General features: G+C 34.8%; 1 protein-coding gene across 5 annotated transcripts in view; it reads left to right on the forward strand.

Moving 5' to 3' along the window:
• Positions 1-25,794, forward strand: part of BANK1 (B cell scaffold protein with ankyrin repeats 1) — a 316,505-nt gene that overhangs the window by 250,049 nt on the left and 40,662 nt on the right. For 2 of the 5 annotated variants that reach the window (XM_057727798.1, XM_057727802.1), the window contains 3 exons: positions 13,853-13,931; positions 17,274-17,582; positions 21,392-21,700. In XM_057727798.1, coding sequence (XP_057583781.1) covers positions 13,853-13,931; positions 17,274-17,582; positions 21,392-21,700 — 697 coding nt within the window. The remainder of the gene's footprint in view (positions 1-13,852; positions 13,932-17,273; positions 17,583-21,391; positions 21,701-25,794) is intronic. The other 3 variants (XM_057727799.1, XM_057727800.1, XM_057727801.1) reach the window with 3 other exon arrangements.

Consider the following 25,794-nt stretch of genomic DNA (forward strand, 5'->3'; position numbering starts at 1 on the left):
AATTGAAGGTTTGAGGCTAGAAGTTTCATTTGCTCTTCCACCACGTCTTCATTAATTTATGATTCACCTTTTCTGACTGTTGATCTTTCATGTTTTAAATTCTCTGATCAATAGAATGCACTCTTCTAATTCTGTATTTCAAGCTAGAGATTATTACAGTGATATAAATACCTATTGGGGATAGATTTGCAACAGTGTAAGCTTTAAGAATATATTTAATTTGTTCAAAAAACACTTAATTTCTGATAGTAATAATATAAACTTAAAGGGTCTTTTGTCTCATTTGTCAGATAACACTTATTATCTAACAACTGAAGAGTATAATGTTTGTGGGAAATTGCTGGGTCTCTTAGCGGTGTTTTATGTTTGCTTCTGGCTTAGGTTTCAGAAACCACTTGCTTTTCTGTTTTTAGATAAATGACATGTGCAACAACTGTGATGATGACAATACTAACCTTTTATTACTCAGCTTGGATTTTTCCATTTGGTTCTCTTTGACCCTTACTCAAATTATCAAAGACCCAGAAAACAAGAAAAAAAAAAAAGTGGCTCTTAGTAATGTCAACATAAATGTAAACTTGGCTACCTCTTCACTCACTGCAATCTGCCATCTTGGAAACATGTACATGTATCCATTATTTAGTTTCTATTCAGTTTTACTCCAAATGAAAGCCTTTTTTGAAAATGTGATTTAATTAGAGTATTCAAAACACCATAATGATTTATAATTTTGACATAGTGGTATTTTATGTTTCCTCTACAGAATTTTTTTAACTTATGATTTTGAAACTAAAACTGATTTCAAGATTTTAGAATTGTCAATAGCAAAGCTTTACACCAGTGTCTGGTATATGCTACTGTTCTTATTATAGGAATAGAAGATCAGAGTTAAGGTAATGAATGCAGCATCCATAGGTTCAGCGTTCATTAAAGCCAAGTTCTTCAATCAGTTCTTGACTATTCAACTTTGTACTCGGTATCTCATCCATGGCTAATTTCTCCTTCCCTAATCTTGATGCACCCAGGAAGAAACACCCTTTTGAATTACCACTTGTCCTCCCTCACATCCTTTTATGCTGGAAGAAGGCAAACTAGTTTTAATGTTAGTCTAAACAAGTCTTCATTGTAATATGAACATTGTAAAATCAAAGTCATTGGGAATTAAACACTGGAGAATCATTTGGGAGACCCCTCTCCTCACCGACCCAGCTCTTAGAGTGCATTACATATCATAGTCTATGGAAACAATACCCCAGGAGAATTTCACTCTACAGTTTACACACCATACCCAGAAGCCTTGCTTAATTTCCACTAGCTTAATTGGTCTGGTATTGATCCATCATCACATCCGTCTTGTGATTCCTCACTCTTGAAAACAGAGATAATTTTTTAAATCATTATAAGCTACAAAGACTACTATTTAGAGGTCTTTATTTTTATTTTTTACGTTCCAGCTTGAACACAACTGATCTTTATTCAGTATTATAATTGAATATAAATTTTAATGCAAACATAATTTAGTAATATGAAAAAATAGGGCAACAAAAATTCATCTTGTAATAAAATAATCTTAATTGAAGATGATACAGATAACAGTTGTTGAGTACTTTCTATGTGCCAAGTTCTGTAATAAGTATTTGATATGTATTTTGTTATTTAATTTTCACAATAATCCTGAAAGGTAAGGTACTTTCATGCTTATTTTTACATCTAGAGAGACCAAAAGAGAAAAATATGCTTACAGTCATGTAAATAGTAAATAGGAGAGTGAGATTTGAATCCAGATCTGTGTGACAATACCTCTGGACTCAAAATCTTAACCTATATAACCTACATGTATTTTTACCTATCATCATCATCACTGTCATCTGGAGGTATTTCCAACACAACGTAATTGGAGTAAAATAAACAAATGTTGACTCTACTCTTTCTATCAAAATTCGCGTGTTCTCCCCAAAATTCACCTGCTTCTTTGATTGGGCAGCTTTGCTTTTTGCCTTCTGCATATGACTGAACCAATATTGCTTTTGCTTGTACCACTCTCTTTACCAGGAACACCCACATCTTTCTTCTTCCATCAATTCATTTATTGTTTATTCACCTATTAGCTCAACAAGCACACATTAGCTGCTAAGGACTAGATTCAAGATTTACCTCTCAAAGTCTACCGATCCTTCAAATTCTAGCTCTAGTTATTCCACCTAGAATGATTTCATTCTTCTCATCTTCTATTGCATCCTTTAGTCAAACCAAACACTTAAGGGACTACAATTGTGTCATGCATTTTACTTTTATTTTCCTTGCTAAATATCCTGGGAACATATTATATGTTACATATTTTGTATACCCCCTGGAAACTTGCCTAGCATATGCACGTAGAAAACATTTAATAAATGTTGATTGACCAAGGTTACCAGTAGTTCTTCATGCTTGAAGATGTTAGATGGCATGTCTAGACTACATGCTAGGAATTTGCCGGTGCTGAGTTGTTGCACGTTTTCATAAAGTCAGCTGTACCAGAAACTCATTCCTCTTCAAAACCACTTTAGTTGAGTTCTGAATACCATTCTGAAATTGAGGAAGGTTAATTAAGAATGATTCTCTGCCCCTTATCTTTGACCTTCAATTTATATAATTACATCCTCCTAATTTTCTGTGATATTTTTCTCTCTTTTACCAAACCTCTTCTTTCTGCTGTCTCTTCTCTATCTAATTTCATTTCTAAATAGTGGACATAAGTATATGGTTTTTGTTTTCAAGGTATTGTGCAGAAGCACCTTATACCCAATTAATCCATTTGGCTTCATGGCAAATTGTTTTAAATCTTTTCAATTTTTAGAAAGAATGTTGTAAAATTTGATTAAATGTAATTTATAGTTCAATGTTCAATTGCTTATATCTAATCACTTTTTTTGTTATAAACTTAATTTGTACTTTGTACTTAGTTATTCCAAAATTCAGTTCTATCAACCTGTTTTCATAGTTAAAAGTCTTGTTGATCAAGTTAATAGCTTTTTTGGACATCATACAATTAACTACTTCTGTTTTTTCAAGTTGGTAAACTTCTTAACTTCATAAAGATATTGGAAGGCTCACCATTTAATAGTTATGTACCCAAATATATTTTCAAGTGTTACATGAAGCAATGCAAAGGATATTCAAGATGTTGATATTCTATCTTGACCCCAAAGTCTCATCTTAAATTACACAGAAAAGGTGATCAGTGTACTTGTCTTTAAATGGCAAGAGTTCTTTGGAGGAGTGTCCTGCAAAAGAAAATCGTAGGCGTTAGAACTGGTTACCAGATATCATTGAGTTGAACAAAAATTTACATGGTCATATTTGATGCCTTTCCTCCATCCTTTTATTTTTTTCTTTTCTTTTTTTTTTGAAGCTGTTAAAAAATCTTGTAATAGCCAATCTCCTCAATATTTCTTAAATCAGCTTTCTTCATTAAATATTTCCTTTCACTGGTTCTCATTACCCTTCACTTTGACTATTAAAATAATCTCCTTTCCCTTACCCACTGTTCTAGAATTATTTTTCTTTTTTATGTATTTTATTTTATTTTTAATTTTTATTGGAATATAGTTAATTTACAATGTTGGGTTAGTTTCAGGTGTACAGCTAAGTGAATCAGTTATACATATATCCACTCTTTTTTTTTTTAGACTCTTTTCCCATATAGGCCATTACAAAGTAGTGAGTAGAGTTTCCTGTGCTATACAGCAGATTCTTATTAGTTATTCATTTTATATGCAATAGTGTGTATATGTCAATCCCAATCTCCCAATTTATCCCCCACCCCGCCTTTATCCCCTGGTAACCATAAGTTTGTTTTCTACATCTGTGACTCTACTTCTGTTTTGTAAATAAGTTCATTTTTACCCTTTTTTTTAGATTCCACATATAAGCCATGTCATATGATATTTGTCTTTCTGCACCTAACTTACTTCACTCAGTATGATAATCTCTAAGTCCATCCATGTTGCTGCAACATGGATGGACTTTTGTTGCTTTTTAAGGCTAAGTAATATTTCATTGTATGTATGTACCACATCTTCTTTACCCATTCCTCCATTGATGGACATTTAAGTTGCTTCCCTGTCCTGGCTATTATACATAGTGCTGCAATGAACATTGGGGTACATGTATTCTTTTAAATTATGGTTTTCTCAGGATAGATGCCCAAGAGTGGGATTGCTGGGTCATGTGATAGTTTTATTTTTAGTTTTTAAAGGAATCTCCATACTGTTCTCTATAGTGGCTGTACCAATTTACATTCCCACCAACAGTATAGGAGGATTCCATTTTCTCCATACCCTCTCCAGCATTTACTGTTTGTAGATTTTTTGATGATGGCCATTCTGACCACTGTGAGGTGATACCTCATTGTAGTTTTGACTTTTCTCTAATAATTAGTAATGTTGAGCATCTTTTAATGTGCTTTTGGGCCATTGGTATGTCTTCTTTGGAGAAATGTCTGTTTAGATCTTCTGCCCATTTTTGATTGGGTTGTTTGTTGATATTGAGCTGCATGAGCTGTTTGTGTATTTTGGAGATTAATCCCTTGCCAGTTGCTTTGTTTGCAAATATTTTCTCCCATTTTGAGAGCTGTCTTTTTGTTAAGTATGTGCTTTCCTTTGCTGTGCAAAAGATTTTCAGTTTAATTGGATCCCATTTCTTTATTTTTGTTTTTCTTTTCATTACTCTAGCAGGTGGATCAAACAAGATATTGCTGCAATTTATGTCAAAATTTATGTGTTCTGCCCATGTTTCCTTTAAGAGTTTTATAGTGTCCAGGCTTACATTTAGGTCTTTAATCTATTTTGAGTTTATTTTTGTGTATGGTGTTAGGGAGTGGGTTTTTTTTGTTGTTGGGAATTTTGAGAAGATTTTATTTTTTCGTTATTTGTTTGTTTGACAGCCAACGATGGCCCCACAAGCCAGATCCAGCCAGCCTTATGTCTTTTCTTGTTTGTTTTTTTTTTTTTTACAATAAACTGCATATATTTAAAGTGTACAATTTGATTTTTTTTTTGTTATTAGTAATGTATATATGGCAATCCCAATCTCCCAATTCACTCCCCCCCTAACTATCCCCCACCCTCCACCCTGCTTTCCCCACTTGGTGTCCATATGTTTGTTCTCTACATCTGTGTCTCTATTTCTGCCTTGCAAACTGGTTGATTTCACCATTTTTCAATATTCTGCATTTATGTGTTAATATACGATATTTGTTTTTCTTTTTCTGACTCACTTCACTCTGTATGACAGTCTCTAGGTCCATCCATGTCTCTACAAATGCCCTGATTTCGTTCCTTTTTACTGCTGAGTAATATTCCATTGTATATATGTACCACATCTTTTTTATCCATTCATCTGTCCGTGGACATTTAGGTTGCTTCCATGTCCTGGCTATTGTAAATAGTGCCTCAATGAACATTGGAGTGCATGTGTCTTTTTGAATTGTGGTGTTCTCTGGGTATATGCCCAGTAGTGGGATTGCTGGGTCATATGGTAACTCTATTTTTAGTTTTTCAAAGAACCTCCATACTGTTCCCCATAGTGGCTTTATCAATTTACATTCCCACCAACAGTGCAAGAGGGTTCCCTTTTCTCCACACCCTCTCCAGCATTTACTGTTTGTAGATTTTCTGATGATGCCCATTCTAACTGGCGTGAGGTGATACCTCATTGTAGTTTTGATTTGCACTTCTCTAATAATCAGTGATGATGAGCAGCTTTTCATGTGCCTCTTGGCCATCTGTATGTCTTCTTTGGAGAAGTGCCTATTTAGGTCTTCTGACCATTTTTTGATTGGGTTGTTTGTTTTTTTAATACTGAGCTATGAGGGAGTGTTCTAATTTCATTCTTTTCATGTAGCTGTCCAGTTTTCCCAACACCATTTATTGTCTTTTCTCCACTGTATATTCTTGCCTCCTTTGTCATAGATTAGGTGACCATAGGTGTATGGGTTTCTATCCTGTTCTGTTGATCCGTTTTTCTGCCAGTACCACACTGTGTTGATTACTGTAGCTTTGTAGTATTGTCTGAAGTCAGGAAGCCTGATTCCTCTGTTTTTCTTTCACAAAATTGCTTTGGCTATTTGTGGTCTTTTGTGTTTCCATATAAATTGTAAAATGTTATAATTCTGTGAAAAATGCCATTGTAATTTGATAAGGATTGCATTGAATCTGTAGATTGTTTTGGGTAGTATAGTCATTTTCACAATATTGATTCTTCCAATCCAAGAACATGGTATAGCTCTCCATCTGTTTGTGTCATCTTTGATTTCTTTCATAAGTATCTTATAGTTTTCTGGTCTTTTGCCTCCTTAGGTAGGTTTATTCCTAGATATTTTATTCTTTTTGATGTGATGGTAAATGGAATTGTTTCCTTGATTTTTCTTTCTGATCTTTCGTTGTTAGTGTATAAGAATGCAAGAGATATCTCTGTGTTAATTTTGTATCCTGCAACTTTACCAAATTCATTGATTATCTCTAGTAGTTTTCTGGTGGCATCTTTAGGATTTTCTATGTATAGTATTATGTCATCTGCAAACAGTGACAGTTTTAATTCTTTCTTTCCAATTTGGATTCCTTTTATTTCTTTTTCTTCTCCAATTGCCATGGCTAGGACTTCCAAAACTATGTTGAATAGTAATGGCAAGAGTGGACATCCTTGTACTATTACTAACTTAGAGGGAATGCTTTCAGTTTTTCAGCATTGAGAATGAGATATGCTGTAGGTTTGTCACATATGGCCTTTATTATGTTGAGGTAGGTTCCCTCTATGCCCACTTTCTGGAGAGTTTTTATCATAAATGGGTGTTGAATTTTGTCAAAAGCTTTTTCTGCATCTAATGGTCATATAGTTTTTATTCTTTAATTTGTTAATATGGTGTGTCACATTGATTTATTTGTGGATATTGAAGAATCCTTGCATCCCTGGGATAAATTCCACTTGATCATGGTATGTGGTCATTTTAATGTGTTGTTTGATTCTCTTTGCTAGTATTTTGTTGAAGATTTTTGCATGTATGTTCATCAGTGATATTGGCCTATAATTTGTGTGTGTGTGTGATGTCTTTGTCTGGTTTTGGTATCAGGGTGATGGTGGCCTCATAGAATGAACTTGGGAGTGTTCCTTCCTCTACAGGTTTTTGGAAGAGTTTGAAAATGATAGCTGTTAGCTCTTCTCTAAATGTTTGGTAGAAGCCATCTGTTCCTGTATGTTCATTTGTTGGAAGATTATTAGTCACAGTTTCAATTTCATTATTTGTGATTGGTCTGTTCATATTTTCTATTTCTTTCTGGTTCAGTCTTGGAAGTTTGTACTTTTCCTAAGAATTTGTCCATTTCTTCCAGGTTGTCCATTTTATTGGCATATAGTTGCTTGTAAGAGTCTCTTATGATCTCTTATGTTTCTGTGGTGTCCATTGTAATTTCTCTTTTTCCATTTCAAATTTTTTTGATTTGAATCTTCTTCCTTTTTTTCTTGATGAGTCTGGCTAAAGGTTTATCAATTTTGTTTATCTTCTCAAAGAGCCAGCTTTTCGTTTCATTGATCTTTGCTATTGTTTTCTTTGTTTCTATTTAATTTCTTTCTGCTCTGATCTTTATGATTTCTTTCCTTCTGCTAACTTTGGATTTTGTTTGTTCTTTCTCTAGCTGCTTTAGGTGCAAGGTTAGATTGTTATTTGAGTTTTTTCTTGTTTCTTGAGGTGCAATTGAATTGCTATAAACTTCCCTCTTAGAATTGCTTTTGCTGCATCCCATAGGTTTTGCGTCATCATGTTTTCGTTGTCATTTGTTTCTAGGTATTTTTTTATTTCCTTATTGACTTCTTCAGTGATACATTGGTTATTTGGTAGCATATTGTTTAGCCTCTATGTGTTTGTATTTTTCACAGTTATTTATTTATTTATTTATTTATTTATTTATTGCTGCATTGGGCCTTCATTGCTGTGCATGGGCTTTCTCTAGTTGTGGCAAGCAGGGCCTATTCTTCATTGTGGTGCACAGGTTTCTCATTGTGGTGGCTTCTCCAGTGCAGAGCACAGGCCCTACGCATATGAGCTTCAGTAGTTGCAGTGTGTGGGCTCAATAGTTGTGGCTCTTGCGCTCTAGAGCACAGGCTCAGTAGTTGTGGCACACGGGCTTAGTTGCTCCACGGCATGTGCGATCTTCCCAGCCCAGGAATTGAACCCATGTCCCCTGCATTGGCAGGTGGATTCTTAACAACTGTGCTACCAGGGAAGCCCTACAGTTTTTTCCTGTAATTTTTTTCTAATCTCACAGCACTGTGGTCAGAAAAGATGCTTGGTGCTACATTTAAAAACAGACTTGCTTGGAGAACTATCCAAATTACTACATTTTTACTGTGATACATGTTTTCAGCATTATATCAGTGTATGAACAAGAGAATAAACTAGTTATCCACAGGTCCCTTTCAGACTTTGGATTCCATAATTTTTAATGAAAATAACTATTTTTTATTTTTACAACTACAACCTTAACAAAGGACTGGTTTTAATTTTATCACTCAGATTGTAGTGGAAGATGGCTGAATTTAAACCAAGCATATGGTCCAATAAAGGTGCTGGTACTCACAAATGCAACCACAACTGTGACGGATTAAAAACAAACACTATCAAAATAGGGCTAGAGTGTAGTTAAAAGTGTCAGGTGCCCAAGCTTGAAGTTCACAACTGTAGTTAGAGCTGATGGGCAGAGACTAAGACCAGAAGCTGTCAGCACCAGACCTGGGCCCTGTGTGTCACAACTCATGGAGATTGGCTCTAGGGTGACCTCAGGGTGAGAGAAGATCTGGGGTGAACACACTGATTGAGTCGAGCTCAGAACAAGAGATGTACCAGCTACAGAAGCTGACCCTCTAGAACCTTTTTGAAAGCTAAACTTTTTCAGACTTGTTTTCCTATGTTTGAGGAAATAGGTTTCAATACTCCTGCTGTTTTTACCTCCCTTTCTACTAACTTTCAGATGAAACCATTGCCTTTCCCCTTGGCACCTGTTCTTTTCACTGCAACAGATTGTTTTGTTGGTTATAGTTAGAAAATTGAATTTCTCATTATGTGGAATGATACTTCTAACCTTTGTCCTTGGTCAAAATACTTTTTCATCACTTAATTTTTTTATATTACGATTCTGTTTTTAAAAATAGAGCATATGTCCTCAGGTTATTCTAACAAAATTTTGGCCCATGCTAAGGAAAATGTCCACTTTTTCCCCTGTCTGAGTTTAACTGCTCCACAACTATTTTATTCTTCCTCTTTCTTCTTTCAATCACAGAGTTCCTATTTAGTTTTTACATTCAGGATTCCATTTCACATAATATAAAAAGAAACTTTCATGAGGAATTATATGAATCTGCTTCTAGGCCATGTTCCTAGATGGCTAAGGAGAATCAAATTCTCTTAAAAGATGTCATGAAAACTAAGATATACTCTTACAGTATGACCTTGAAAAAATTTTTGAGACTTCTGTGTTATACTAAAACTATGTCATCCATAGATTTAGTATAACATTATTCATTCTTAACATTTAGTAGGAAAAAATCTTTATTATTTCAATTGGAATATTATTGCAGATTCTGAAGCCTAGTGCATTCATATTGAGTAATAAAATATTACAAGGTTAATTTGTTACTCTTCAGATATATATATATATATATATATACACATACACACACACACACACATATCTTCTTATTCTCATTCCACAGATTGTCACATGCTGGTAAAATCATTTATAATCAACACTGTGGAAAGTTGAACAAGAGCTGGCTAATTACAATATCTTCAGAAGCTCATAAGAAATACTTAGAAACCAACTGCCGTGTGAAGATTGTTTTTATTCACTCACTTAAAATAAGAATATTATGATTAATTTGTACAATACTAGATGCCAAAGCCATGTGGAGCTTTATATACCTCAGTCAACAAGAAGTTCTTTTATCTTTTATTAGGAATGATTTAAATTTTATCAAACATTATGTGCTACAAGAACTATCTACCATCTGGAATATTACTCTGAGCATGTTCAGCTAATAGATTGTGTTGTTTAAGCTGGATTTTTCATTTAAAGAAGTGGCAATCAAGGCAAATGTTAAGATAAATTTTTAATCCAATCTCCTCACCCAAAAAGCAAATGAATAAGACTTTGCCCTGATTATCTTGTTATTTCTTAATTCTCCAATTCACCTATAAAGATTGAGTTTATGGTAATGAAATAAATAAAATGTTGTATTGTATTCGTTTTGTGATTTTTCCCCTCCCAATAAAAATGGGATAATTTTGAGAGTGTGAATTGTGTATCTTTTAAACTTTTGATTTATTTACCTTAATTACTAGCAGAGTATTTAGCACATAGTAGGCCTGCATAAATATCTGATAAATTAACCAATACAGTCAGACTCTAGCCCCAGATAAAGAAACTTATTAAAGAATTAAATTATCTCTTTTCCTCTGATTCTTATCATCTCTATTAGCTTGTAAATTATAGAGATGTTTTTAGTAACAAAATCATACTCCCACGCTTGATCAGAAATTTATATTCCAGTTCTTTTTCTGTCATGCTGAATGTCCAAAGGCACACAGTTTAGAAGAATTAAATTAAAAATTATTGGCTCGTTATTGATGATTCCCTCCTCAAATCAGGGTGGTCACTGTGCTTGCTTAAATGTGAATGATGAAGGAAAATCTAACATATGCAGATTACATTTATTGAACATTTACTATGTAATAGATGTGATATGTTTTGCTTACATTTTCTACTATAACCTTCCCAGTAAATTGATGGCATAGATATTACTATCCATATTTTGCAGGGTAGAATATTTAAATTGAGTAAAGTCTCTTGCCCAATGTCACATAGCTAATAAATAATAGAACTATGATATTTTCTTAGACTGACTTCAAAATCCATTCTCTGTCCACTGTACCACACAACAAAGTATTAAAGTAATTAAATGTCAGAGTGCCATCATACTTTTAAACCATCACTGATTTCACCAGTTTATTAATATATCATTAGACATAACACATTTTTCCAAAATAAATATGATTGTAAGAGCAAGGAATTCTAGTAAGACACAATTGTTTTTTAATGTAAATATGTCTAAAGAGCCTTTCATTCCTGAGAAAACAATTACTTTCTACATAGCCTGACTATACAAAATATCAATTTTACATAATAGTTATGAAAGTACTCAAATCAAATTTGGCTACTTTTTAAATTTGGAAGCCATTCCTTCAAAACATTTTTAGGCTTGCATATTTGTTTGTACAAATGTCATAAAGCTTAAGTTATAACATAAAAATGATTCCATTAGGTTTCAACATCAGTACACACACACACACACACACTTGCCCACAGTTTCTTTATTAAGAGACTGATTTTGAGCTCATAGTGTCCAGGCTTGTGAATAGCATAGAGGAAATTTTCACATAATTCCTGAAATCTTTGACAAACATTACTGTTATTCAACTAGTAAAAACTTCCTTGATGTGATTTTAAGAGTATTATGGATTTTTCTTTAATGTATTCTTGGTCTATCTTGTGAAATATAGAGGTCAGACTAACTGAAAACAAAAAAATGGCCATATCAACAATGCTTTTAATACCAAAGCATACAGATATCAACCAACATGTCAATCTCCCTAGTAAAGTTACATGATTTTTCACATTAGCATTTAATTGAGTCCACAAGGGGAAAATATAATTTAAATAGAAAATAATATGAAAAAGAATATATATAATATGAAAAATTATATATATATATATATATATATATATGTATATATGAATCACTTTTCTGTACACCAGAAAAAAAAAAGGGAACCCTCCTGCACTATTGGTGGGGATGTAACATGATACAGCCGCTATGGAAAACAGTATGGAGATTCCTTAAAAAACTAAAAATAGAACAACCATATGACCCAGCAATCCCACTCCTGGGCATATACCCAGAGAACACCATAATTCAAAAAAATACATGCACCGCAATGTTCATTGCAGCACTATTTACAACAGCCAGGACATGAAAGCAACCTAAATGTCCATCAACAAATGAATGGATAAAGAAGATGTGGCACATATGTAAAATGGAGTATTACTCAGCCATAGAAAGGAAAGAAATTGAGTTATTTGTAGTGAGGTGGATGGACCTAGAGTCTGTCATACTCTAGTGAAGTAAGTCAGAAAGAGAAAAACAAATACCATATGCTAATGCATATATATGGAATCTAAAAAAAAATGGTACTGATGAATTCAGTGGCAGAGGAAGAATAAATATGCAGATGTAAAGAACAGGACATGGGGAGAAGCTGGGACAAAGTAAGAGAGTAGCATTAACATACATACACTACCAAATGTAAAATAGCTAGTGGGAAGCTGCTGCATAGCACAGGGAGATCAACTCAATGGTGACACCTAGAGGAGTGAGATAGGGAGGGTAGGAGGGAGGCTCAAGAGGGAGGGGATATGCGGATATATGTATAAATACAGCTAATTCACTTTGTTGTACAGTGGAAACTAGCACAACAGTGTAAAGCAATTATACTCCAAAAAGATCTGGAAAAAATATATATATAATGCTAATGACAAGATACATCAAAAAATAACAATAATATGAAAAAGAATATATATATATCATATATATATATCAGAATCACTTTTCTGTACATCTGTACACCAGCAATTAACACAACACTGTAAATCAGCTATACTTCAATTAAAAGAAAAAGAAAAAAAGAAAATGAGCTTCTGCATCAGGCTTACTATAAAAATATTAAAGAGATTTTCATTTTCGAGATTTGAGTGGAAATCAAAGACTCTGCAACTTCTGTGAATAGGATTCGTTTAAAAAAATACATTAAATTCCATTGGGCTCCCATTGGCCAAAATGGATGACAAACCAAATTGATGAAGTCAAGATGCAGATCAAATACCCTTGCATACCAAGGCTGTTATAAATTTGATAATGGTTTAATATGGATGTTTCTAAATTTTAAAGGGACATCCCAAATGTAGAGCAAATAGCCTAATCATTTCAATCAATTTTATTAAGAACAAAGCATAAATCATTTGAATAATCACTTGGAGTTCATGGTAACAAAATGTGACCTATGTTAATGCAGCCAAGCTCCATCTCTTTTGCTACATGCTTTTGTACAAATAGAACTGTTACTGGAGTTACTTAGCTTTCTCTACAGGCACCAATATTTTCCATTACTTTAGACCCCATGCCTCCTTCAGAGATTATAAACAAAGACTAGCAATTCCAGAGAAAAAAAGTGGTTTCTATGCTATCTCAGTAATTCTCCCTTCTAAGTGTAGTGGAACTGATTTCAGAAAGACACACATAAATTCCCTTACTCAGTTTCCTTTTTCTTTTTAAAGATAGAAAATAAACCACTTTAATATTTCACAGTCTTACACTGTATTGTAATCCTTGATGTAATTAAGGATATTTTTTGAACTGGTAAAAGATACAGAAATATTCTAAGGAAACAAAGCTCATGGTTTTTAAAAAAAATAGTTGCCTTGATTTTTATACAGGAGTTATTTATTATAAAAATTTCATAATTATTGCTGTGAATCAAATTAATTGCAGAAAGTTCCATTTAAAAATCTATTTATTGTTTATTATAAATGTTATATTGTTCCAGTTACACTTTTAATACTGTGTGTCATTGAAAAAATTATATATGGCCCAAATATAATAGCTAAGACATGTAAAGTATTAGCTGTCCATTTGGTATATGTGAAAATGCAGATTTATTATGATTAATACATATTATTGAAAATTACTTTCCTTTTTTTTTCAGATTCAAGAAGTTAGCAGAAGTAATGAGGACGAAAGTGACTATGAAGAGGATATTACCTCATTTTCTACATGCTCTCCTAGTAAGTGTTCCTATATGTTATGTGTGTGCATAGCGTTTGTGTCAAGGTATATGTAACTGAGAAAGGAAAACTGAAGAGAGGCTAGAAAAGCATGGCAAGCATGGAAAGACATATAATTAACTGAATGACTTTTAGTATATCATCTTGTAGTGATACTACCACATTATCTTGCTCATTTAAATACTTCTAATAAGTTTAGTGTTTAATAATCAAACCAACAGTTTTTCCTACCCAAAGAGAATACACAAGTCAGGTTGATATAAATATTCTATTTGACAACTATATTTTTTCAGTTTTTTTAAACAAAGTCATATTCTTTTCATACCTTAGCTTTCTCAGCTAGGAAATGAGAAGTTTGTATTAGAACTCTCTACACTCCCCGCTGGCTGTAATAATTGCATATTCTAATGACTGAAGACTAACTGAGAGTCTTTCTCCGTGTACTTAACACTACACATCATGCCAGTTTCCACTGGTATACAGCAGCTTCCTCACTGTCTTCACCAGCAAGTCTGGTGGGCATCTCCCACCCAGCATTTCCGAATCTGAAAACCCCAATTCCCACCACTCCCAAATCTGCTCTACCTGCTGAATTCCCCATCTCAGTAAATGAAGACTCCTTCCTTGTTCAGTTTTGTCCAAAAACTTGGAGTCATCCTTTTTTACATTCTGTCCTACCCCATATCCAGTTTGTCAGATAATACTGTAGACTCTACCTTCACGATACAGCCAGCCTTTCCTCACCCTTTCATTGTTACTTAATCCTAGTCCACGCTATCATCAGCTCTCCCCTGGATTATTGCAATAGCAAGTGGCTCTCAATGGAGCACTAGTTTCTACCCCCAACAGAGGGTATTTGTCAGTGAATGGAGATTGTGTGTGTGTGTGTATTTGAGAACGGAGTTTTGCTAGAAATACTGCTAAATATCCTGCAATGCACAGGACGTGTCCCACGAAACACAGGATTATCGTGTCGAAATTGCCAGTAGTACACTAAGAAACCCTGCAATAGCTGCCTCCCAGCTTGCCCCTAATATTCTGTGCTTCATGAAGGAACTAATCACTCTTCTGTTCCAAATTCTCCAGTACCTTCCAATGGTACTTGTAATCCTTATCATCACCTATAAGGCCCTAGATAATCTTGTTGGTCCCATCCTTGACCACTCTCTCGCTTGTTCACAGCCACAGTGACATCTCACACATCAAGCATGCTCTTGTCTCAGGTCATTTGCACTTTGAACAGTTCACAGTTGATGCTCCACTAAACATTATTGAACACCAGTGTTTCAAATGATGGGCCGACCTGCAAATCAAATATTAAACACAATGCCTTAACTAGCATATTTTGGCAAAATCAGTAAACTCTTCAAACACTATTTCAGAACAAAAAATTATGCTAAACATTAACATAATAAATTGATGTACTAAGTTTTAAAGTTATACATTTTATTATCATTTTAATGATTTAATGATTTATTATCATTTTAATGATAATGAAAGTGATGATAAAGGCCATCACTGATAATCACCATCTATTTATTATGACATTTAATCCTCAGAAGTACTACCTACAATAAGACATTGTTTCAGTTATTGGTACAGAACAACCTCATTTCTACAGACAGTTTGGACCTGGAACTGTCTCATATATGAAACTCTGTGTGACTGGACTCAGGCCTCTGACTCTTTCGTTGGAGAAAGGGTGAAGCATAGAACACCCTAAGTCAGCAGATTTCCATCAGTATCCCATTTCTATGAAGCTTGCTAAAACCCACTGACCCACCTTATCTGCTTCTCCAGGGTTGTCTTCCAGGTTTGGGCATATTTGACAAGGACTAAGGAGAGACGCTGTTGCTTAGACAATGTTTATATAAAATATAAAGACCGAATACATAAACATAAGAGTGGCTACAAGTAATTGCCTATAGCTTGAATGTAATTCTAAGTTGATGATCGATTTGCCCAGACTGAAATACTGAAGCCCCTTTGCTAGCCTGAGCAATGATTTCTCTTTAGCCATTCCATCTTCTACTCCATCAACATTTCTAGAGACTACTTTATTACAGGCTGTGTTTGGGGTTTGAGGCAGAAAGATGAATGCGGTCTCTGCAGAGATCTGTGCAAGAGTGAAAGGCAGTCTGCTCTGCCCAGGCTGGTAATTAAAGAATCTTGGTTTGCAGTTCTAATACTGGCAGCTAGATCTTTCTTTCTTCTCCCATGAAAAAAGAGAGAAATTAAAAATAAACTTCATGTGGAAATATGCAGTGCCGTCATGGGCATGATTTTCCCACATGACTAATTTTTCTCCCATTGCTGAAAACTGTCTATAGTGTAACTCTTCATTTAAAAAAAAAATTTCCTCTTTGTCTATACTGTGCCTTTTGTCTTCTTTAGCTATGTTTTAGTTTAGCAACACTTTAAAACAGCAGTTATTTGCTTTTCTGTTGCACTCATGACAGCAATTCACATCTTCCCTCCAATATAGAGATTCCAAAGTTCATTTTAAATTTTTATGATTACTCCAAAGAGCAGACTTTCTGTGAAGATAATATAAACAGAAAAGTTTTAAGATTTAAATTTATTGCATTATAATATATTTTTTTCTGTTTTCTTCCTGAGTGGTTAGAGAGCATTTTACTGTGCACAGGGTAAACACAAATAGTGGAATCATGAGTCTTAGAATGGAGGAAATTTGACTGAATCATTTGGTTAAGTTTCAGGATAGAAAAGATTTTTTGGTGAGAGAACTGAGCCTTAAAAACACTTACTTCCTATTGGTGATTGGATGCTTTCCCCATCAAAAAATATTAACACTTTTCTCAAGTACTATTCTCAAGAATTAAGATGTCATCTGGTGATAAATATATGTTAGAATAATAACTAAATAAAAATCACTGGCTCATTTTATTGCATTATTTGCAAGCAAGTTAAGATTTTTGCTCCTTGTCTTCACCTTCTCCGTCACTTACTTATTCATTATGAGGTTAGTTATATTGTTTTATAATAAAAATATGGTAATGCAGTCATATATTGAACCTGCTCAAACAGTAACTCTGGAGAATCAGAATATTATTATATATATGTAGTATCAGAACATGACATATTATTATGTGTATGAGAGTGTCATAAACTGAGGTAGCAAGATATAATCAAGCTTTCATTTGGTAAATATTATAAAAGCCCAAGAATGACTAGTCACCAAAATTACTCATTTGTCAGCTTTCCCCTACATCAAATCATAAAAGTTTCATTAACATTATCACCACTTCTGTACAAAGTTATAAAATATGAAATGCCTCCCGATGGTGTGTTTAAATGAAATCATACAATCTTCATCATAAGCAGCCATACAGAACCCAGTTCTCCATCACGAAAGCTGGCGGCTGTACAGGCAGAAGGAAGAAGGAGTGGAGGTGAATGAAACGGCAGCGGAAGAAAAAGAGCATGAAGCAGTCCCGGAGGCTGAGCACAGCCCATCAGAGGCTGACAGTGAGAGTGAGGACCCGTATGATGACCTGTACGTGTTCATTCCTGGAGACAACCCAGAAGATAATTCCCAAGAGCCCCTCCTATGCAGCAGACCACCTCTCCCCCCACCACGACCTCTAACAGCTACCGTCCAACTGGAGAAACCTCACTTCACATTACAAGGTAAGTTTAAGTTTAAAACAACAACTGCAGAACTTTGACACACTTACATAGCATATGGTGCAGTGCTGAAGCTACACAGAGATCAACTTTTACAACCCACAGAGGCTTTCCTCCTGTTCTTTAACAGCTAGGGCCTCAGAAATCAGGTAAGAGATACCTGCCACTCCCTCCCTTCCTTGCCCCCTCCCTCCCTCCCTTCTTCCCTTCCTTCTTCCTTTCTGTCTCTCTCTCTCCCTTTCCCTATTCCTTACTCCCCTTCTTCCTCTCTCCCTCTCTCTTTTTCTTTCTTTTTTCTTCCAGGAAAAAAGTCTCATTACAAAGCTTTCTGTAGGTAAAGAAATAAAACTTGGAAGGAGGCTGTAAATCTTCACATAAAATGGACCTCAAGTATCATGTTGAAAAATAAATGACAACTTTGCTTTGAAAAAATACTCTTGGTTTTCTGGCGAAAGAGAAAGCCTAATGTGTTACAGATTTGAAAATGGCCTTGGGCACTTCACTCAGTTGGTAGCTGCAGGGGAAGCATTGAGACCATAGTCAAAAAACACTCTCTGTCTTGCTAAAGTGGAAGAACACAGTTAAATAGCTGTGACGCATTTGTTCCTAGATGCAGGAACTAAGGTGTGTAATGGGCGTGGGGGTGGAGGGCAGGGAGCATCCACAGGAGCTTCCCCTTTAGGCTTACCGGCCTGGAATGTTCAACAGCCTGACAGACTTCCATGCTCCCTCCTACAGTCACTCATTACCACCCACTTTATTGATCACTGCTTTATGTTTACTTCCCAAATTCATAAAATGGTCTTACAAAGAAAATTTAATAAGAAGGATGAAAGAATTATCTATTACTAAAACCCCATTTGTCACTCTACTATAGTTGTCAAGTCCTAAAAGGCTATAGAGTCTATAAAGACTGTTTTAAAAAGGTGAATTTCGAAGCTATGAAATTTAGCATTTGTGTCCTTGAAGGCCTTATCTCTATAAAAGTTCAAGTTGATCAACACAAACCTCTACGAAGACTATGCTCTATATTTAGAGATGGAAAGTACTGCCTAATGGAAAGTATGGGAAACCTAATGGTACTTCTCTGATTCATTCACTCATTCAACAAACATTTATTGATTACCTACTGTGTGCCAACTTCTTATAGACCGTTGACATAGATCAAGGAAGTAGGTTTATCAATATTGGGAGTGGGAGCAGGGATGTCGACTAGTAGCAGTACACTGACAACAACATTCTAGTATATTTTTCTCACTTTTACAGGTATGGATAATTTTATATAATTATTAAAATTAATTATTAAGAAAGCAAAGTTGTCTTCCGTCAGGTTAAAGCTCTTAAAGGAGCTAATATTAAATCATATTTTTTCTAATGTCAATTTCCACATATGGTATTTTGGTTAGGAGGTCTAAAATTACTCCACAGAGAGTAATTTTCACCAGATATCTGGGACCAGAAGTATAATGTTGGCTAATATATCTTCTGAAAAGTACCAAATATAAAAAGCAAAATAATACAAAAACCCATTCCTTTTCTTTAAAAACTGTAGTTTTACATTTTCAATGCAGCGTTACTTTTAATATTTTTTTCATAGTGCTAATATTGGAAGTGAATGGAAAGTAAAATGCCAATATTTTTTCTAAAAATTCTTTGATTAAGTTCTTTGAAAGTAAGACTGGAAGCTACCGCTTATTTTTTTGCCAGAGACTTTGTTTGGGTTCTTTGATTTTAGCTAGTGATATCTTTAAGAATTTGTCTTTAAAAGTACCTTCCATATGCCCTCAAGTCACTGAAAAAGAAAGGCTACCTCATCAATGCCCTAAGCATCAAATTCCTTATGATGGATTCATGGACATATTCGTTAGAGAAAACAATAATATAGAACATTATAGAACACTTTCCAGTTTATAAAGAACACCCTGTCTCTCTTTATCTTCACAACAGCATTTCAAGGCAGCAATCATGATGATGTTCTTTTGACTCAGACCGAAGACCTTAGGGCCTGTAATTAGAATGTGTCAAATACTTCCATGAACAGGTCTCCTGAGCTTTTAGGATTCTTATCTTTGTTACACATTCTTTCCCAATTATTTCAAAAATCGGAATTATAGGGGTGATACATTTTAATCGTTATTTACTAATGTACAACCTGAGTTGAGAAAACCCAGGTCCAACTCCAACATGAAGAATACAGTCTGATACACAGGGAAATGAAAAGTGAAATGTATTATTTCCAGTGCAAGCCCAACTTTAGAAAGAGTTGGGGAAGGAGGTGGGTGGAGGAACAAAGACAGTTAACAGCTCAGGAAATCGGTTCATAAAAGTAAGATAGTTGACACATTCCTCTAAAAATGAAACACTGTGCAAGTGTTTCCCACACACTTAATCTGGTTTCACCTGGGATGCTGTTAGTGAGACAGAAATCAGGAAGTCAGAATCTCAAAACTATGTTATTCATAAGGGAAAAGGCAAGTCATAGAGATTTTAAAAGTTAGTACCAGGCATGTTGGCATTCATACTTCTTGGGTTCAACTAACTGAAATAAGCTAAGACTCTGTTGAGATGATCTTGGACTCTCCTCTGATCTCTCCTCGTAAGCCCTACCCAAAACAATTGCTGAATCTTCTTATAATATCCTTTCATTGTGCTCTAATAGCTTGTTTTTCTCCCTACCTGCTAAGTTTTTCCACTAAAATATCCATTAAGTAAACTAAAATTTTTTGATCAGATTCTCACCAAAGAGAAAAGAGACTAGTTCTCCCTTAGTTCACGGGCATGAATCTCAGAACAACACAAAAAAGCAATGATTTGTCAGTCAATAACAGAAATCCTTTCCATTTTTATTGTTCTCATTAATACTTTAAGCAAAACATTTACCAAGAGGGCACATTTCAAAAATTTTCCTCAATGGTCTGGCAGAGAGAGTCATCAAAATTTTTTCAACTTATTTATTGACCACAGTGTACAGTATCTTTTTGTCTTCTGCATAAAATGCTGCTAGAATATTTTAATATATTCCTATAAAAATATATAAAGATTTTACTGAATATAAAAACCATGAAAGACTATTCTTTTCATATAAATTAGGCTCCAAGCCATTGATTTTCCATGCCATCTTTTATGTCATGAACCTTACTTTCAATGTCCTTTATCAAAGAATGAGGTTCAAGTTGGCTTATAGAAATCAAGAGAGCCAGAGTGAAACAACATAGCAAACCAAACAATGGTGCTTTTGGCTATTGCCCTCTGTCATTTTAAGAGAAATTGAATTTTAGGCAAAATACTAATTCAATCCCTATAAAAGGTAATGTGACTTCAAATTAAGAAGTCACACATCTCAAGAGGGAGGGGATATGGGGATATACGTATAAATACAGCTGGTTCACTTTGTTGTACAGCAGAAACTGGCACAACAGCGTAAAGCAATTATACTCCAATGAAGAGCTGGAAAAAGAAAATCTGAGAGCATTATGCTTGAAAAACACAAGCTCTCAAAGCATTTGGAATCTGAGGCTTAGTTTTATAATTTGATTTCCTGATATTAAATTATTCATAAACTATGTGGAAAATATTTATATGCTTATTTATATATTTTCAAAGAAATCCAGGTCTTTAACAAACTTTTTCTAACAAGTTAACAATTACAAACTGCAGGAGGATATGTTAGTAAATTACATAGTTCACTTTTCTCTTTGTGGAATTTATAGGATAGTATATCATTTGGTGGGGGGAAGGTTCAAGTAAGTGGCAGATGGACACCAATACTATTGCATAAAATATGAGTAACCGCCACCTAAATGTTTCATAAGCAGGGAAAATGTTGGAAGGCCAAATGGAAAGAACTCAAAGTTGGTGTGATTCCAGTGCAAGATACGAAACAGGAGGTGAACCCAGAGGAGGAGAAGAACAGAATGAAGATGAAAATGATCAGGAAGAGGAGGAAGACCCATACACTTTTGTTGAGATTGACGACAGTGAATATGACACGATACTGGCCAACAGGAGTATAAAGCACAAAACTGGAGGTCGCTCATTCATCATGAACAGACCTCCTGCCCCCACACCACGAGCCGCGAATGTCCCTCCAAAAGGGGAAACTACACCTTACATAGCTCAAGGTAATTTGTTTTGTTGTTGCTGTTACTCTGTGTGTGTGTGTGTGTGTGTGTGTGTTCTGTTTAGGGGGTGTCCTCTTTTCTGGTGGAATCTAAAGCCCCAAAGATGACAAGTATCTTTTCGAGTCATAGGTAAGTTGTATTGGACCATTTTCAATTTAAAAACATGTTGATAAAGAAAATAAGAACAATGTATAGGGCTCTGGTTTATAATTGTTTATTAAGGAGGATGATTTTGACAAACCATCCAAAGAACATGAAACCATAATATGTGTGGAGAAATAATGTTTGACGCTTCTTCCATAATTCTATAAGAGGGAAGCTCAACTCCTGTGAATAATGTGCAACACCAGATGAGAAGGTAGGTACTTCAATGTTTTGCCCCTCATTCCATTTAAAATAACTTCCAACACCGAAACAGTTTTGAACACTGGAATCTTGGATATGCAACCCCAGTTCCTCTGATAATTGCACTTCACCCCGATGATTGATTCATCATCCATGATAGAATTTCTACTTCATTTTAGACTTCAGTTCTCCTTTCTCATTCTCAGTTTTTATCTAAATAAAAAGCTAACAAACCCCTAGAGCTTCTTTATATATATATAACCCCAGCAGGATATTCTGACTTTGCTGTTATTTCCTATCACTCTTATATACTCTGGTTTGGTGCATTCCCTGAGTCCCTAGTGTCTAAGACATGATTTTTATTCATCAGTGTATTTACAGGTGCATGCACTGAGTGTCTTGGGGGGGTTGATATACCATCCTAGAGAGTGAGAATGTGGAATAAAACAATGTCCTCATCCTTGAGAACGTTTTAGGTGACAGCTATGCAAATAAATATACGGTACAATTTGACTCTGTTAGGGATTTTTGAACAAAATGTTTGGAATCAAATAATTTGAGGGTAATAACTAAAGCCAAGAGGCAATATGTTATACATTCAAATAACCTAAACCAGGTACCCAAACAGAGAATTTAAACATATACCACAAATCCACTCAAAAAGAACACAATGCTTAACATCTGTGCTTATGTTCAAAAGGAACCGTTCTCTTGCTTAAGCAGTATGTGTTGAGAGGTTTATATAAGAAAATTTAGCAGGTTTTTTTTTACCTGCTTAACAGTAATCTATTGCTGATAATGCTCAAGACACTTAAAAAAATAGGAAACAACAAATGAATAAAAGTTTCAGCTAAAATAAAGTGTCAACTGCAACAATTATCTAGATAATTAAGGCAGAGAATAGGTGTAATTAGAATTTCTCACATTGTCAATCATAGTGGTTCTAGGATATTACAGTCAGGACTTCATATCTGTGAGTTCCACATCTGAGGATTCAACTAACTGCACATCAAAAATATTCAATAAAAGAACATTCCAGAAAGTGCCACAAAGCAAATCTTGAATTTGCCTCCAGGGCAACTGCTTACATAGCATTTATATGGTATTTACAACTATTTATATAGCATTTACATTGTATTAGGTATTATAAGTAATCTAGAGATGATTTAAAGTATACGAGAGGATGTGCATAGGTTATCAGCAAATACTATGCCATTTTATAAAAGAGACTTGAGCATCTGCAGATTTGGGTATGGGGGAGGGGTTCCTGGAACCAATTTCCTGCAGATACCGAGGGACAGCTGTAGTAGCTCTTTGACAAGGTTACTAAATCCCAATAAATATTTTTGAAGAGAGAAGATAGATGTATAACTTAATAAAAGAATTTAGTTATATTCCAGAAATTTTTAAAGAGGTACATCATCTTCTGTATCCCAGTCTCTGGGGAGTTCTCAGGACCACAAGTATAGACTCCCATGTTGTATTTCTCTACTTTTTGTTCTTTATCTTCTCATCTTTCTCTCAACTCTCATACTCTTGTTTTCCATGCGTTCATTCTTGTTTTCTATTTGTTCTTTCTCTATATCATTCTTTTCTCTTTCTTTAGTGGTGGTAGGGGCAGTGAAATTCAATATCTTTGTTATGGCTTTTGTTTCATTTTGCGTTGACTTGAGTTTTTAAATTTCTGCGATTTTTATTTTTCTTTAGTTCTCGTATTGTCTCTATTATCTTTGCTTGTTGTTTGTTTGTTTGCTCTGGAATGCTTGATACCACCATAAAATATCTGACTATTCTTAGGTATGATTTCATGTTTAAGAATGAAGCACCAAAAACCTGAATGGGAACTCTAATTGCAAACTTGTGGACTGCATTGTAGTGTAATGAGGTAACCAGCTTTTTCATTGAATTACCCCAGAGTGTTAGTTTAGGAAGATCTATTCTCCTATGTTTTCCAATATTTCTAGAATAAATTCCAAGTAACTCTAATCTACATTTATATACCTGGTTGCCAGCACTCTGAGATCAGAGTGTGGGGAAAATACTGGGAAATTTCATTACTCAGAATGCACTATTTAACTTGTTCTCTATGTTCAGTACAGTGTATAACTCCCTCCACTCACTGTGCTTTGTGTGCCATGGTCAGAACTACTTCTGTTCAGTTTCTCCAAGAACAAACCGTCCATCACAGATGATCACCTCATTTAATTAGAGAAGGAATTAGGGGCAATGACTGCTTTAGACTGTCAACCAAACCCCATGTGAAATGAGATTTGAGATGATTTTCCTCCTTTTTCATATATCTATTAATTACATAAAGATTTATTGAGGACCAAATGATAAAGTGTTTCTGTGTATTAATTATGTAAATCTCCTACATAACAGTGGTACAACTTGTCATTTATATACGTACATACACACACACAAGAACTTTAAAGAATCTTAGAAATCTTGAGTTTCTAAGAAATTGTAAAGGCTATTTATCTCATCCCAAGCCCAACACCCTTCAACATTTACAAGAAATCTTTCCTTCAATTACACAGTCTAATTCTCACAACATTTGTATTACATGCACACAGGAATCAGTGTTGAATTATGTAATTTGATCTTGTTTTTGTTTTGCACCTAAGTATATAAAAGCAGGTATGGTTATTTTCCCTGTATTTCAGATCAGTAGCAAAAACTGAGCTGTAAATGAGGTCATCAAAGTCCCATTCCGTTACTTCTTCCTTTCCTCTCTCACTGGGATATATTCGCATGCCTCTTTCCTTTTATGCTATTGATTGTTGAGCGTTCTGTTCTCACATGAGGAAAACATTACCTCATCAGTCAATTCTTTTTTGATGTTCTTTGCATTTCACAGGGTAAATATCTTTCATCAAGACTTCCTTTTTACTTTACTAGCTCAGGCAAATCTATTAAATAAAATATCCACCATTTCCCAGAAAGCCATCCATTCAATTAGAAGAACATTAATTTGCCCCAGTTCTTGCCAGAGCACAGAAGTGGTAGCAGAATGTTGACACATCCAGGTTGTGTTAAAGTAGCCAGATTAGAAGGATGTGGAGTAGAGGATGGAAGAAGAATGCAGGATGCAGAATCCCAAATTACTATTTCAGAAACTCAAGTTATAGCAAAGTGATTAGGCAAATAAACCAGAGAGAGATAGGAAAATCATGTTGGATTTTGTGAGCTAATAGGATATATATATTCTTTGTATATATATATATATATATGCTTCTACCCTCAGTTCCTGACACAGAGATCCTGAAACCCTTGTAATTTCCTGATGGTAGGAGTGTTTTTGTTCTAATGAGGTGACTCTGAGTGGACTCCTGGTTGGCTCCTGGATAAGGGCTAGTATGGGAAGTCCAAGCAGTGATTAAAAGTTTGGAATTTTTAGCCCCAACGCCATTCTCTAGAGAAGGGAGAAGGGCTAAAATGGAGTTAATGATCAATCGTGCCTATGTGAGGAAGCCTTCATAAAATCCTGATATTAGGGGTTTCTAGGAGCTTCCAGGTTGGCAAACATGTCCACATAGGAACTAGGGACTCCCAGACCTTGCCTTGTACATCTCTTTATCTGGCTATTCATCTGTATCCTTTATCATATTCTTTAACAAACTGGGAAACATAAATAAGCATTTCCCTGAGTTCTATGAGCTGCTCTAGCAAATTAATCAAATCTGAGGAGGGGATTGTGAGAATCTCCAATTTGTAACTAAATCAGACAGAAGTTGTGGATCTGGGAA

Source organism: Hippopotamus amphibius, chromosome 3, assembly GCF_030028045.1.
Source record: "Hippopotamus amphibius kiboko isolate mHipAmp2 chromosome 3, mHipAmp2.hap2, whole genome shotgun sequence".
Lineage (NCBI taxonomy): Eukaryota > Metazoa > Chordata > Mammalia > Artiodactyla > Hippopotamidae > Hippopotamus > Hippopotamus amphibius.